This window comes from Tinamus guttatus, unplaced genomic scaffold (genome assembly GCF_059628265.1).
Source record: "Tinamus guttatus ecotype Peru unplaced genomic scaffold, ASM5962826v1 Tinamus_guttatus_pri_ptg000463l, whole genome shotgun sequence".
Lineage (NCBI taxonomy): Eukaryota > Metazoa > Chordata > Aves > Tinamiformes > Tinamidae > Tinamus > Tinamus guttatus.
The window spans coordinates 101,453-116,924 of NW_028288997.1; the positions used below are offsets into that span (position 1 = coordinate 101,453).

The 15,472-nt window shown below is 56.9% G+C and overlaps 2 protein-coding genes across 3 annotated transcripts in view; one reads left to right on the plus strand and one right to left on the minus strand.

The window, feature by feature from the left end:
• Window positions 1-7,008, minus strand: part of LOC148593035 (microtubule-associated protein tau-like) — a 39,997-nt gene extending 32,989 nt beyond the window's left edge. For both annotated transcript variants that reach the window (XM_088532632.1, XM_088532631.1), the window contains exon 1: window positions 6,922-7,008. The gene's annotated coding sequence lies outside the window, so the exon portion shown is untranslated. The remainder of the gene's footprint in view (window positions 1-6,921) is intronic.
• Window positions 7,009-12,981: 5,973 nt separating this feature from the next.
• SLC25A39 (solute carrier family 25 member 39) lies at window positions 12,982-14,848 on the plus strand. The gene is made up of 10 exons (XM_088532600.1): window positions 12,982-13,095; window positions 13,227-13,286; window positions 13,397-13,506; window positions 13,599-13,666; window positions 13,754-13,878; window positions 13,955-14,128; window positions 14,197-14,306; window positions 14,392-14,473; window positions 14,561-14,641; window positions 14,724-14,848. The coding sequence occupies exons 1-10, from the start codon at window positions 13,005-13,007 to the stop codon at window positions 14,840-14,842; spliced, it is 1,020 nt and encodes a 339-aa protein (XP_088388726.1). The 5' UTR covers window positions 12,982-13,004; the 3' UTR covers window positions 14,843-14,848.
• The last annotated feature ends 624 nt before the right edge of the window (window positions 14,849-15,472 follow it).

The following is a 15,472-nucleotide window of genomic DNA, read 5'->3' on the forward strand; positions in this document are numbered from 1 at the left end:
CTGTCACACACGTGATATGCATGAAAGGACAGCCTGCTTCCGAGCCTTACTTCTCGCTTAAAATAATATTGCGGCAAGTCTCAGGTTACCAGAGACCCATTCGCGCTCTGTAAGGTCACGGTCTCTTCTCCAGATCCCCAATACAAAGGGTTGCAGGGCTGCAGATATTTCAGCAGTGCCGCTTTTCATTGCAGCTCATGAACAGGGGCCATTTTGAACAGGGCCACACCTAGGGCCACACTGCTCTGTCATTTCTTATCGAGGTGGCCTAGAGCAGTTCACTGCTGGTGGAAGATGCTGGGTTGAGACCTCAAAGTGAGAGCTGGCAGCAGCAAACAACGCCTGGCTGCAGCCCAGCAGCCCTCCCCAGCTTATGGGGCAGCCCATCTTCACAGATTTGCAGCGCTCAGATATTGCCCTCTCTGCAGATTACAGGAACTGCATTTTTTAGTGATCCTTACTCAGTTCCAAAACTCATTTTACACGTTCCCAAGTGACAATCAGATGATCCGTCTTGGGCATCGCCAAGGTACGTCTAACTCCCTCCTGCCAATCACGGCTTCCTAGTATTTCATCCAAGGCATTTCAAGCTATTTTGCTGTGGGCACCAGGAAGGTGCTTTTCATCTGAGCTGCTTCAGCCACGATACAGGATTCTTCCATTTAAGGACTTAAAACGAGCATAAAGAGGCTCTTGGATGTTTCAACAGAGCGAGCGGACGCAGGGAGTCTGCGACCCCTCCACAGCGGAGGTCCATGAGCTACAATGAAACAAGCTTCAGATCTGAGCGCAGGGCTCGGGCGGCCACAACAAGGAGCCCTTTTACCAGGCACAATAAAAGGGGCTGCTCTCTCTGCAATGAAGCCGTAGCAGATGCCTTCCCATTAAATGGAATTCTAGACTCTTCCCTTCTAGCCCAGAGGAACTTGTGGGTAGGGAGGGGCTGACAAGGTAATTCAGCTAACACTTAAGTAGGGAAAAGACAAAATGTGTGCAAATTAGGCTACAAAACCCTAAAACAAGGATGTGAAAACAATAGCATCATCACTGACTGCTGTCTCCAGGTTCACATCATCACTTTTATCATCACCATCCACCACTGCAATCCATCCAAATCCGCTATCTCCATGTCAGTCCCGCCCTTTCTGAGCCTGTTCTCTCGCTTACTAACAGGGAGTGACTACAAACAGGCCTGCAGTAGCTTTTTACCTGAAGTTTTTATTCGCTTTCCTTTTTGTAACCGAAAGCATTATTTCTTACTTCTGCCTGAATATGCCCGCAAGGCTCTGTTATTCCACCAGAAGATGCCAAGAGAAAAGCATGCTGTTTCCATCCAATTTGGGGATGCCCATTGTTAAAGCCACTTCTGCAAACGCCTCCAGCTAGCTCTGGGGCAGCATCGTTTGGCAGGATTACGAGACAGTGGTAGAAACCACTAAGAAAGAAAGAAATTCAGAGAGCAGAATTGCTTGGGGTAAAGTCTGCCCTCAAATTCAAAGTCAGTGGGAGCTGAAAATGAACCACAAACGACAGAATTCAGTCTTCGGAATAAAACTCAGCCTTGAGCTCATCGGCACTCGACGTCCGATACTGCACGCTACACAGACAGCTGCTGGCAACAAGCCCCTGAAGCTGCTGAAACCACCCGGGCCAGCTCCAATCACAGGTCTAACCCTCCAACCACAATTCAGTCCCAGCAACTCTTACCCCATCGCGGGCAGGATCTGCAGCAGGAGGGTAATAAAATACCTGGCACCTGCATGGAGCTGGTCAGCATTTTATAGAAGGTGGCTCAGCATTGGGAAAGGAACCTGAGCTGTACGTGTACCTCTTGAAGCCCTGGACCTGATGTGACATCATCCAAGCAGTGCTCTGCTGTCATTTAATTCCATCATTCCAATGATTTATAAAGAAAAAAAAAAGACCAAAAACATTGACCACATTTATAATCTACAGAAATGTTAGTTTCTCCTTCAGTTTTAGTCCTACTAGGGTTTGCTTACTTCTGTCCAGATCAAGTTCTGTAGATTTTCTGCATAGAAGTGCATTTTTATACAAAGGCTCTTGTTGCCAGCCAGTACTGATACACGGCCTTGTGTGTTCACAACACAGAGCCTAAAGCTACAAACCAACCTCTGGAAAGCTCATCCCACTGGAATATTCCCTTCCCTTGGGAAAGCCTCTTCCTACACATGCCTTCTGTCACCTCTGCATCTTCAAACTAACAGTACAACGAACACACCCACTGGTGCCCTCTTTTCTTTACATATCCAAGGAAGAGACTGAAAACAGGAGCACACTGCATAGAACCACTGTCTTCACTAATCAGATTACTTGGAGGGAAAGGGAGAAAACAGTGGATTGATTTCTGAGGAGCATGAAGGGCTCAGGCTTGCAGAGAAAATCCCCTCAGGCCCGAAGGCACAGATACTGCTCCTCCAGATTCCAGTGCTCCATATGCTTTTCCAGGCACTTTAAGAAAGTCAACCTGCAACAGATTTCACTGAGCAACAGAGCTCAAACTCACAGATGGAGGCCTGTCCTTCAGCGGGAAGAGATCCTCCACCCAGGGAGGGCACTTGTTCACAAAGAAGCAGAGATCCAGTTCAGCAAAGGCTTTACCTCCAGTGCAACAGAACCAGCCTGATGCCCTGCAGAGCCACCTCTTTAGGGCTCATCCACTGAACAGCCCACGAACCTCCATTCAGGATCACTTATCCTAATTCTTTTTCTGGTTTGAGTGCGGACATCTCCACAGTGCTCTGCAAGGATTAGCAATCCCGCTTGAGTTACTTCTGCAATTCCCTTCTTCCCTGCCTCCCTAGGTAAGAGAGAGCCCTGCCAACAAGCCTTGCATTACATCCTGGTCTAGTTTATTGATAAGAACTCCAAACGCAAAGGGATGTCCTTGGGGTGAGCCCCATGCCAGCCCTCTGGGGACCAAATATCAAAAATAAGCTTCTTAGTGAAAATCAGAGAACATGCTAGAAGCAAAGAAACCTGAAAAGCTAGCCCAGCTTGGATATGATTGCCATGAAAGGGAAAACCTCCCCTGAAAGAGCCGCTGTCTTTCTCCAAACCCACTGACTGCTGCTCTCTGACTAGAGGCTGGAAACAGTCGGGAAAGCAGAACCCATTCCCGTACGAGCATCCCAACTCCTGCTCTCATTTTTCAGCCCCACATCCACATGCAGCCAAAGCCTGGGTAGCAATAAACCAACCTGCCAGCTGACTGCACCAAGCAGCAGGCTAAGCAAACTGGAGAAGCCCGGCAGCTGGGCTGAAGCCAGCGCCCTGCTTCTTTTTTGACCAATTCATCAAGTGTCGGCATCATGAGGTCACTACAGCTAAACTAGTGGCCCTCCTCCGAAAGAGGCAGAGGCAGCAAACAAGCCCCAGCAATGCACTGCGCTCGCAAAACAGCTTATTCTGCTCTAGACAAAACTTTAGCTTTCTTCCAGCTTTTGGTTGAAGGGTCCATAGGAAACGAGGGAACAGCCACCCTCAACACTTCCCCACAGACACTGCTTCATGATCCAATTTTCAGCGCTTCTCAAACCCAAAGGGATTTGCGTGGAAGTCTGGACAGAGACGCCCCACAGCACCGGCATCTCAAACAGCAACGTCAAACGGCCACATGGGCAAGTACACAGCGTCCAACAGGCAACACAGTGACCACCACGCTGCTGTAAATGTCAGGACAATTTGTCACTCCCATGTTGAGGAACACAGGCTTTCAAAAGAACTTGAAAGACAAACCACAGCCCAGCTCACTTGCATTTTAAATACATGTTTCCCCTGGCCATTCCTAGCTCCAAAGCTCAACTGCCAAATGAAGATTTAAATGTCAGAAACGAGTAATATACTTCACTCCCTGCTATCAGAAAAACCATCCCAAGCCCAGGGATACACAGGGAGCAATACAGTGGGCAGTCCCTTCCAAACTCCATGCCTGGTGACACCTTGGTGACAGAGAAAGCGAGGACACAACTGAGGGGTACATACGTGCAATGAGGAATGGAGGTGTTTTAAAATGAGGCACAAGAGGCAGGAGATTAGGAAACCTACCCTACTGCTGGGCCTTTTCCCTCACTTCTTCCCTGAACAAGGAGAAGAGATTTATCTCCTCATGGCTTTCAGGGAGGGGAACGGGAATGAGAGCTGCAGCACTACTTTTCCAGGACAGTTTAAATAGGGTTCGCTTGGTCAAAGTGAGTCCTGCTGAAATTGCAATTTATTAAGCACAGAGAGAGGGCTGCTTAGGAAAAGGGCCTTGGGAAGGAAGAGGCTGGAAGCAGAAGCAGCGAGGCTATCTGAGACCATGGCAGGTACTGACATGGGGTAAGGAAGACTAAATTAGAAGCATGATCTGTAAATAACTTAAAGCAGTATTTTTAAAAGAGTAACGAGCGAGGAAGAGACACAAGGGCAATGTTTTTGCTGTACTTTTATCTGTTTATGCGCAGAGCCAAATCTACATCGCTGGGCTACAGCCCAGCAAGCGACACTCTTGTCACCTGCATCTTCAGCAGAAGGACCAGTATCCGTCTCCTCTTTGTGAGAGCTCCACTGAGCACACAGAGGCCCTGACATTTCTCATCCCAGCTAATCTCCAGATGGAGATTTATCTGCTGAAATCCTTGCTGTCCTGTGTGGGGACCACATCATCTCCATGCATCTGCGGGGGATGTTGGATGGGGCCTTAGCAACAGGTTCACCTGAAAGCTGCAGACCAGCAGCAGGGCTGAGCGAACAGCCCACAGAGGAGCATTAAATCTTCAAATATTGACATTTCAGTCCAAGATCTACCTGTTAGGACTTACTGTCCTACAATCCTGTCATGCTGCTAGAAAGCCTTATAAAAGATGGGAGTCTCAAGCAAGCAAAGCCACAGGGTGTCTAAAAGAGAAGTCATGTTGTCCTTGAGTACAAGAGTTAGGTCTCGGGGGAAAAAAAAAAAAACACCTACACCCCAAGTGTATCTTAATTCCAAAAATGTAAAGTGTTCATTCCTTCATTTTCAAGGACATTCAGCAGCATGAGGTACTTGTGTTAACATCTGGGGACTGCACAGGGAATCACGCCAAAGCCAGCCTTTCTTCTAAACATCATTACTCTATCAAGACCAAGAATGAGTAAATCCAGTATTTAGCACTGCATATGAATTATCTCCCTGAAAAGCCTCAATGCATTACAGGCAAGTCAGACACCTGATTTTTCTCCTTAAATTTACATATAAAAATAACAGGGGGAAAAAAAAGAGGTCAAACATTTCGCACATCACAATGGAACAAAGCATAACTGGGTTAGATTATTTCCCATTCCTGGGGAAAATGGCATTTTAACGCTCCCTCTCTCAACTGCAGCCTGTCAGTACCCAACTGAGACTTGACAAGCCCATTTTCATTGTCCACCATGAGAGGAAAAAAAAAATGCAAAAAATATGGATAGATTAAACACCTCAGGTTTGAGGTACTGGTAACAAAGGTAAAACGCCTTCATAGAGAGCAGCCATTGCTTGACAGAACAAATTAGTGTTTCTCGGTAGTGAATTTTGTCCCGATCATGCCGACAGGCTTCAGACACCTGCCTAGATGCACACGGATGAACACGGGGCAGCCAAGAAACACGGTGCATGCAAATCGCCCGAGTGACAGCTTAGCTCATCCCGGCCGCTCCTTGCAGCGAGGCAGCTCCCAGGCGAGACCAGCCCCTCGCTGCAAATGGAGCTGCCCCTCGCGTGGTGCCACCGCCAGCAAATGGAAGCAGAAACTCCCTTTAAAGCGATGGCAGCCGCCCTCGCCCACCCAGCAGCGGGGCCGCTTGCCGAGCATCTTCCCTGCCGGGTGCTCCCTTACGCAGAGGTGGCGGATGGGGATGCGGGCAGAGGTGCCCGGCCCTCCAGTTAAGCTGGTTTCACTCACCAGGGTTTTAATTGTGTAAAGGCAGGAGGGCAGATGCCTGGAAATACAGGTGTGGAAGGGAAGTTTCCTCACCAGGTGGAGTTAGACTGGAAACATGGACGATGAGGAATGACTGCCCCGCACAGAGCGGTTTTGGGGAGATGCAGGAGGAAGCGGGATAAGGAAGCCCCCAACAGCCCCATTCCCAGCTCAAACCCACCAGGGTGGGCACCAGCATCGCCAACCTGGCCAAAAAACACCCACCATGGCATAGCATTAACACTCGCCTTGGGCAAGTACATGGTTAGTATCAATTTTATATTAATTCCCCCTCGTACCTGGGCGCTGCAACAAAGCCAGGCAACTGCCCAGTGCCCCGACCTTAACAGCACTCAGCACCCCCAAATTTTAGCCCGAGCGTGGACAGCTCGGGGTTTCGACACGCCTTTGCCTCATGATTTCCCCCCTTTTCCCTTATTTGTTTTAAAGGGCTCCCGTTTTAAGCGCGGCCGGCGCCTGCCTCCCGGGAGGGCGGCTGCAGAAGATGGCACCGCGCAGCCCATCCCTCCTGCCGCAGCCGCCCCGCGCCCCACCTGCCGCCGGGAGCGGGGGCAAAACCGGCACGGGAGAAAAAAAAAAGCAAAAAAAAAAAAAAAAAGAACAAAAAGGAGACGAGGATAACCATTATTAATAACGATTAAATAAAGATGAAACGCAGCCCCACCCCCTCCGCCGCGCACCTGCAGCCGGGCGGCAGCGCTGCCGCAGGGGCCGCCCCCCGCGCTGCTGCAGCGGGCAGGCGGCAAGGGGCGGCCCCCGCCGGGACACCGGAGCCGGTACCGGGAACACGCCCCTCGCCTTTTTTTTTTTTTTTTGATTCCATTTTTTGGACCGTTTTCCCCACAACACACAGCCGGTTTTCGGCGTTTTCCACGCAGGCGGGGAGAAGCAAGCCGCGGCAGCGCCACACACACCCCCCGCCGCGAAGCCTCCCGCCCGGGGCCCCGGTGCCGCCTACCTGCCGCTGCAGGGGAGTCCGCACCGGAGCCGCGCGGCGAGTGACAGCGGCGGCGGCGGCGGCGCGGGCGGGGCGGGGCGGGGGCGGTGGCGGGGGCGGGGCGGGGGGCGCGCGCGAGTCCGGAACCTTCGCCGAGACGGTGGAGGGAGGGGGAGGGCAGCATTGCGCATGCGCGACTCCTTCTCCCCCCCCGCCCGCGCAGCCCCTCAAGCGCCGAGGGCGGCGCATGCGCGGTGGGGAGGGGGCGGGAGGGCGGGGCCGCCGTGGTCTTTTGTCTGCGGGAAGAGTCGTGTCCCCCCCCCCCCCCCCCCCGGCAGGGGGCGCCCGCGCGCGCTGCCCCCCCCCCCCCCCGCCCCCAACGGTCCCAACCGCCATTTTACCTCAGCGCCCGCCTGGCCGCGCGGCTTCCCCTGGCGCCTCCCCGAGGACAAATTCCCCCCATTCAACTTCGCTAAGGAGCGAAAAAGCCCCAAAGCGGCAGCCGCTCCCTCGACACGGAGCGTTTCCCCTCACCTTCCCGAGGCGCAGGCGCTCTGCTCAAGCTTCATGCCATGGTAAGGACTGTGCTAAGGGTGGAAGAGCATCCATCTCCTTGACAGGGTTGGCAGCTCTGGAGAGCATCCGTTTGGGGGTTACATCACCCTGTGCAGTACTAGCATCCCCCTTGAAGCCCTGGGAAGCATTGGGGTGGTTCATGCTCCTCCCTGCTCCCAGAAAAGCCCTCTTCACCTACACCATCTGCAAGGCCCAGCTCTGGAGGCTTATGGACACAGTGGAGATCTCTCAAGGGAATTACCACCTTGCATTACATGGCTACTATGCTCTGTAACTGGATTTGGTAGAGAAACTGCAGGAGGGATCCTTTGTCAGGCAGCCTCAGGTTTCTTTTTTTTTTCCCCCAGGAATCATTCATGCAGATCAAGGGCAAGTGCCTGACCCCAAAACAGGCTTCTGACAGAGGTTACGAAAGGAAAGATAGCACAAAAGGGAGAAAGGCAAATTAGACAACTGTTGGATAGAACAAAAATCTCAGGGTGTTCTATAACCCTATGGGGAACCAGAGCCCTTATGTCTTTGGACTACAGTATTAATAGCTGCTCAAGAGCTGTCAAAGGATGAACCCTGAATGAGATGGAGATCCTGATTTCTGAACATGCAACCATGAGGTGGCCTTACCAAGTCATTGGAAAGAGGGGGGACATTAGAATCTTTCTTTCCATTTTTAACTACCTTAACAGTGCCGTAAGTTGGCAGTGTGCTCTGAATTGGTTGGAGAAGTTTTCCCAAGGTGAATACATGTTCTGTGAAAAGAGATCGCTGCTTTGGGAACGGTGAAATAAACACTGCAGCACAACGAGGGGAGCCGTCCTTGTGAGGCGATACAGAACAAGCCGACTTTGAACTTGGAGTGCAAGCAGCTAGAGTCCAATTTTGGAACAGCAGCTCTTCCTACAGGCAGTACGGAGGTACCAGAAACGAGACCGGCCGTGCAGTCAGTCCCCCAGAGCCGAGTCCTCCAGGACGGCTGTTGTACAGCCAAGCACCTTCCTGCCCTGAAGCCTGATGTACAGGACTTGGAAATAAAGAGATGCTAAGAGCACCATGAGCAAAGACTCACTGCTTAACACTCTGTGTTCAGAGAAACAGAACCTCAGACATATTCTTGGTACACAAGGCTACTGCAAAGAAATAATCCAATCTACACCCAGTTTCTCCTCCTTGCTAATACCCTGCAGGGCCCAAGCGTGGGCTGAACATTGATGTGACAAAGGGATGGCAGTTGGGAGAAGGCTCTCTTGTCTGGAGCAAGGGTGCTCCGTGCAGCAGGATACTCACTGCATCCCAGGTAGGCGCAGGAGGCCTCGTTCTCCACGATCCTTGCTCCACGGAGGTGGACGCTGCGGATGCAGGAGGCTGCTGCTGCAGCACTGAGCTGTTACGGGAACTGCTGGAGCATCCTGAAGTGCTGCTGAGTGCTCTGAGCCCCGAGTGGGTTGAGCTCACAGCAAGCAACAGAGCTTCTCACCATGGCCAGCAGTGCAGGGGGGCACTAGAGACAGGCTTCTTACCTGTACGCACAGCAGGCCGGCAGCTAAAGCAGCCATTGATTACTGCATGGAGCCGTTCTGGCCACTTCTTCTTCATAGGGTGTTTTTGTAGGGAAAGGGGGAATTTCTTCCCTCCCTTTCCTCTGGGCCTGTACTGCCGCTAGCTGGAAACAAGACACTATGCTTGCTTTTAACCTCAGCATCACCTCCTGAAGGAAACCTTATGTTAGGCTTTTAGCTTCCATGTTTCTTCATCCATAAAGCAGGGATCATCTTCCTTGCAGCAGAGTTTTGCAGTTTGTTTCCAAACTGCCTCAAGGTTTCCTAGGCCAGGGCTATAACAGCTAAGACTTTTCTCCAGCCATGCCTGGAGTGGGAATTGATCTGCATCCATGTGACAATTTCTGGCTTACAGCAGCTTTAAGTCCAACATCCCTGAGGCCTCATCCATCTACAAACTGCTTCATTTCAGTCACTTAATTCAGATTAAGGGCGGCCTTTGCAAAACCATAATGACTGTAGCTGCAGTGAATACTCAGATTCTGCGCCATAACTGCATTACAATACCATTCGTTCTACAAGCTAGCCATTAACATTCACCTAAAAAAAAGGAAATGGGTTAATCACTCTCAAAATGGTTTCTAGCAAAGAGACAGGGTTGATGTCTCTGAAATAATTCCAGATGCTTTTGCCTGCTGATAAACCACGAGATGGTCCCTTCCTAAGGAAGAGAACCGCAGACAGATACAAACCCCGGACTTGCAGCCCAGGACACTGCCACACACATGCCACCAGACCAGGTTTCCTAGGGACTCGCCAGCCTTTGGAGCCTCACACTGGAGAGGAGGGCAGGGAGCTGGGAAAACACAAGTCGTCTTTCCAGCCTGCATGCCCTTGCCAGCTCTGAGCCAAACAGAGCCGCCTCTGGCGGCGACTTTCCCAGTGGCTCCGACTCCGCATGCAACTCCAGGCACGGGAAGGGATTAGAGCGCAGCTGGCTCCGTGCCCCACAAGCTGAAACCAAACACATATTTACAACGTGCATATTTTGCGGTCCTCTGCAGCCAAAGTGAGCTTACATTTCGTTTGCACCGACAGGCACCCGGAGCACAGGTCACCCCTCTGAACCCCGCGGAGGCCAGGGGATCTGTGGAGGTCTAAGTCGGGAAGACCTGCGGCGTTGCAGTGGTGCAGGCGGCCACAGCCGTGACTCAGCAGAAAGAGCCGCTGCCTCCCTCCTCTCCTCTAGGAACTGCAAGGAGCACAAGGAACACAAACTTCACACTTACCTCTGATCACTTTTGCAAGTGGAGAGACCTGCCAAGTTGTCATTAACCCCTTGGGGACCGGCTAATACCTTATGCTGTCCTGCAGGCTTCCCTGCCCTGAAAAACATGGGACCTTTTTCCTCTCAGCTAACTTGTGTGGAAGGCAGGCAGAGCCCAGCGCCTACAAACAGAAGACACAAGACCCCATATCCACACGGGTTTTATTGATAGATAATCACCATTTCATTTCCAGAGCACCTGCTATGAGAGGCAGTCCGGATCAGTAAAGCTTGTGTGTTTTTTGAAGGCTGAGTTATCTGTGACAGCTACAGAAAGCAGCGATTACGTGACCTGGTGTGAAATTATTCTGCAAACTGAGGCCATGAACTTAAAGCTGAGACTTGCTCGGAGTTGGTATCCTGGAGGGGCAGTGAGTGCTCGCTGGAGGTTGTTTCTTGTGCGGCGAGACGAGGAACATCTCTGGGATGGAATGAGCTCGTTGCGAACAGCCACTGTGCCCCAAGACAAACCCTGGGCTGTGGCTGCTCGCGCTGTAACGCGTTAGCCTGGGCAGCCCTCGCCAGGGGATGGCAGTGTTAGGAGGGACGAGCGCCTGCACAGCCTCTGCTCCCACGTTTAAGGCAGGGAAAGAGCTCAGCCTTGCTCTAAACTAAAACCGCACAAGAGGCTTTGCCGCGAGGCCGCCTCCTTCTGCGCTGCTTGTCACCCGTTGGGTGGCACAGCCCATCCCCTCCAGCGATCCTGGCAGCCCTCCCTTGCCAGGGCCTTCCAGGGCCACTTGCCAGCTCATGTGACAGCACTGGCAGGGCATACTGCACCCCCCGCGTTCTCCCTCTTCCGTCCCGCACATCAGGGAGGCTGCGGGAGAGCCTCACTTTCCAGAGTGAAGTCCTGCCAGGATCAAGACTGACTCTCGGGAACTCCAGTCTCTGCTCAGAAGGGCCTGGGAGTCCCTGCAGGGAGCCCTGGCACTGAAGGTACAGGCGGAACGAGCCCAGACAACTGCTTCACGCATAGATGATACAAACGGACAGGCAGGGCAAGCCCTGGGCTGTGAGCCGCACACCTGGAGCTGACGGAAGCCACGTGGAAACAGCCCTGGTTGCATCTGCCACCAAGTGCCACCACCGCAGCAGCTGTCCCTCGAGGCAGCAGCCTCTTCCCATCTCATCCCGCGCCGAGGGACACCCGAGGTCCCTCCCTGCTTCCCGGATAAACGGGCTGTGACCCCACACACGAGCAAGGCCAGAGGGACACACACGTGGAGAACCCCAAGCCCTGCCCCGCCCGGCGCTGCGTGGCCGCCACGTGCCCCCCGGAGCCGCCTGGCGGGGGGGGTCCCGCCGTGTCCCTATCCTCGTCCCTGTCCCCGTCCCCATCCCGCGGGGGCTGCGCTGCGCACGCGCTGCCGGCAGGGGGCGCGGCGGCGCGCGGCGCATGCGCGGCGGCGCCGCCCGGGCGGAAGCAGCGCGGGGCGCCCATGGGGCTCCTTAAAGGCACCGGCGCCGCGGCCGCGCTCGGCGGATGGGAAAGGCGTGCGGGGTTGGAATGAGCAGGTGGGGCGAGGCCCCGGGACACCCCCCCGGGACACTCCCTAGCCCGGCCTCCCCTGAGTTTACCCCGGCGGAAGGGGTCTGCTCCCCCGCTGGAGGCTGCGATCGCTGGGGGAGAGGCGGGCGGGGAGCCGCGAACCCCGGGGAAGGGGCGCAGCCCCCGGAGGGCCCCGAGCCCTGGGGGGCTGCAGAGCCTGGGAGCGGGGGTGCAAACCCGGGGCGGGGGGGCAAAGCCCCGGGGAAGGGGCGACCCCCGCGATGCGGAGCAGCCGCCGGGCTGGGGGACACGGCAGCGGGGACCGTCCCGCCCGCTGCGGGCAGCGGGGCCCAGCGGCGGCCGCGGGGCCGGGCGTCCCCGCGGGCTGCGGCGCCTCCGAAAGCGAAAAACGAGAAACGAAGTGGGTCGGGGGGAGGTCGCGGCGCGTCCCCTCGCGGCCGCCGCCTCCTCGGCCTCCCCGGCACGTGAGCGGGAGCAGCGGAGCCGGGGTTAAGGGCCACAGGCTCGGTTGTTTTTCCCGATTCTTCTTCTTTTTATTTTATTTTTTTTTCCTGGCAGCCGAGAGCGCTGAGCCCCCGGCCCCGCTGCTCCCGTGTCTCTGGGTTGAAGTTCCCCGGTGCTGAGTGGGTTCCCGCCGTGGGTCGCGTGGGACCCTGGCCCAACCTTGGGCGCTCAGCGTTAATGAAGCCGTTTAGGGGATTTATGGCAGCTCTGACCTTGCCGCGGTGCTGAGTCAGAGGAGAAGGCACTTGATTTTATTTCATTTGATTTATTTATTTATTTTAGCTCCGCTCCAGCCCGGTTTGGGCCATGTTGCAACATGCAGAGGGCTGTCTGCCCTGGTGGGGGGGCACACAAGGGATTTGGGCCGTGCAACCCCTTTCTGGGGAGCCCTGCAGCGCGTGGGCACAGCCGCTGCGTCCCAGCGTCGCGGCGCTCCTGCTCATGGCACTTTGCTCCTTCCCCTGCACCCCGGCGGGGGGACGTCATCCTGGCGGGTGGGGACACCCGCACGGCTCCGTGCAGCCCGGGATGCTATCGGGGGGGCCGCGCCTGCCCTGCACCGCCCCGATAACGCAGCCGCCGATGGGAGGGGATGGGGCGCCCGGGCCCGGGGGTGCTTGGGGTGGCGTGGGGGGCGTCTGGGGAGGGTGTCACCAGCGTCACCCCTGTGTCTCTGCAGGAGGGCACCGCGATGGCCGAGGAGGCGCCACCGAGCCCCGCCATCACCCCCCTGCAGCAGATGTTGGCCTCAGGCACCGGCGCGGTGCTCACCTCCCTCTTCGGTGAGTGCCACAGGGGCAGGGGGGCCTTTGCGGGGACCCTGTCCCTTCCCCGTGGGGACCCTGTCCCTTCCCTGCGTGTCCCCCCTCCGGCCCCACGGCAACGCACGGCTCAGGGGTGGCTCTCGCTGCAGTGACGCCCCTGGACGTGGTGAAGATCCGGCTGCAGGCGCAGAGGACACCCTTTTCCAAAGGTAGCACCTGGGGCTGCTCTGGGGGCTGGTGTCCCCCTCCAGGCCTGGTCCTTGCCGGGGAGCAGATGCTGGGGGTGGCCCCACCTCACGGTGCTCATGTCCCCACCCAGGGAAGTGCTTCCTCTACTGCAATGGCCTCATGGACCACTTGTACGTGTGCCAGAACGGCAACGGCTGCACCGCCTGGTACCGGGCACCCACCCGCTTCAGCGGCACCCTGGTACGGGCAGGGGGGGCAGCCAGGGGACAGCAGGGACAGGGAGCTGGGGCTCAGCGGCGCCCCCACTCCTGGCCGCCATGCTGTCCCCTCAGGATGCCTTCATCAAGATCACGCGTCACGAGGGCATCAGGTCTCTGTGGAGCGGGCTGCCCCCCACGTTGTGAGTCCCAGTGGGTGCAGGGGGGGTGTCCACACACACCGCATGGGTGACACTGTGTTCACTGCCCCCTCTTCTCCTCCCCTGCAGGGTCATGGCTGTGCCAGCCACCGCGATTTACTTCACCGCCTATGACCAGCTCCGTGACTACCTGCAGACGCGCACGGGCAGCCGCAGCCACCACATCCCCTTGGTGGCCGGCGCGCTCGCCAGGAGTGAGTATCCGCTGTCCCCTTCCCGGCTCCGGGGGGCCTCGCGGGCGCCGAGCTCAGCGCTGTCCCCCCGCCGCAGTGGGCGCCGTGACGGTGATCAGCCCCCTGGAGCTCATCCGCACCAAGATGCAGTCGCGGCCGCTCAGCTACCGGGAGCTGCGCGTCTGCATCCGCTCGGCCGTGGCGCAGGACGGCTGGCTGTCCCTCTGGCGGGGCTGGGGGCCCACGGTACTGCGTGACGTCCCCTTCTCAGGTACACAGAGCTGCACGGGGGGTCGGGCACGCCGAGCCGCCTCCCCACCGCGCTGCTGTCCCCTGCAGCTCTCTACTGGTTCAACTACGAGCTGGTGCGGGCATGGCTGTGCAGGCAGGCCCGCCTGGACGAGGCCACCTTCGCCATCAGCTTTGTCTCCGGGGCCGTCTCGGGGACGGTGAGTTGCTGGGGCCGGGGGTCCGTGGGCGCCACGAGGCCACGGTGAGGGGCTGTGGCCCAGCTCACGGCCCGTCGCCGCGCAGGTGGCGGCCGTGCTCACACTGCCCTTCGACGTGGTGAAGACGCAGCGGCAGATCGAGCTGGGTGACGGCGAGGCGCTGCGAGGTGAGGGCGCTCGGGGGGTGGCGGGGGGGTGGGAGCCCCCCGCCCTGTCCCAAGGCAGCCCCCTGTCCCACTCCCGTCTGCCTGCAGCCCCTGCCAACAAGTCGTCCTCCACGTGGCTCCTCCTGCAGCGAATCCGGGCAGAGTCCGGCACCCGGGGGCTCTTTGCAGGTAGGGTTGGGGCTTGGGTGAGGGGACACTGCGGCGGGGGGGGGACATAGGACACCAGCGACTCACAGCGACGTCCTTGCAGGCTTCCTGCCCCGTGTCATTAAGGTGGCGCCGGCGTGCGCCATCATGATCAGCACGTACGAGTTCGGCAAAAACTTCTTCCAGAAGCTGAACCAGGAGCGGCAGCGGAGCGGCTTGTGAGCCGAGACCCGGGCGGCCACGCGCGGCCACCCGCGCTCCCTCCAAGTGCCTCCCGGCCGCTGCCACAGGACCCCCGGCCCGTGGGGGAGCGGGGGCTGCTCCCTGCGCCACTGGGCCAAGCCCGGGGAGGGGGGGATGCTCCACGGGCCCCCCTCCTCCTGCTCCATTACGCACAGTGTCCCTGCGGCGCCCCACCGGGCACTGGGACCCCTCACCACCCTCCTGGGGACAGTCCTGCCCGTGGGCCGGGCCTCGCTGCTGATCGGGGTGGGGGCACGAAGCACACGGGCGCTTGCCGTGTGGCCGGCCCTCCCCCATGGGGACATGCGCCAGCCGTGCCCCCCGCCCCGGGGGCACAAGGGGGGACTCTCCTCTTTATTTTCTTAAATAAAAGAAAAAAATATCCGTCACTGAGGGCAAGAGGTTCTTCCCTGCTGCCTGCGCTGGGCCGGGGAGCAGGGGTCCTTGTCCCAGTCCCCGGGTGACAGTCTGGCCCGCTTCCCCCCCAGGGCTGGGAGGGGACTGCAGGGTCCCCAGGGACTCTTTTCCCCTGCAGAGGGGATAGAGGCTGGCTCGTACCACTGCATTTATTGATTCCTTTTGCTCCAACAAGGCAGACGGGGCTGAATT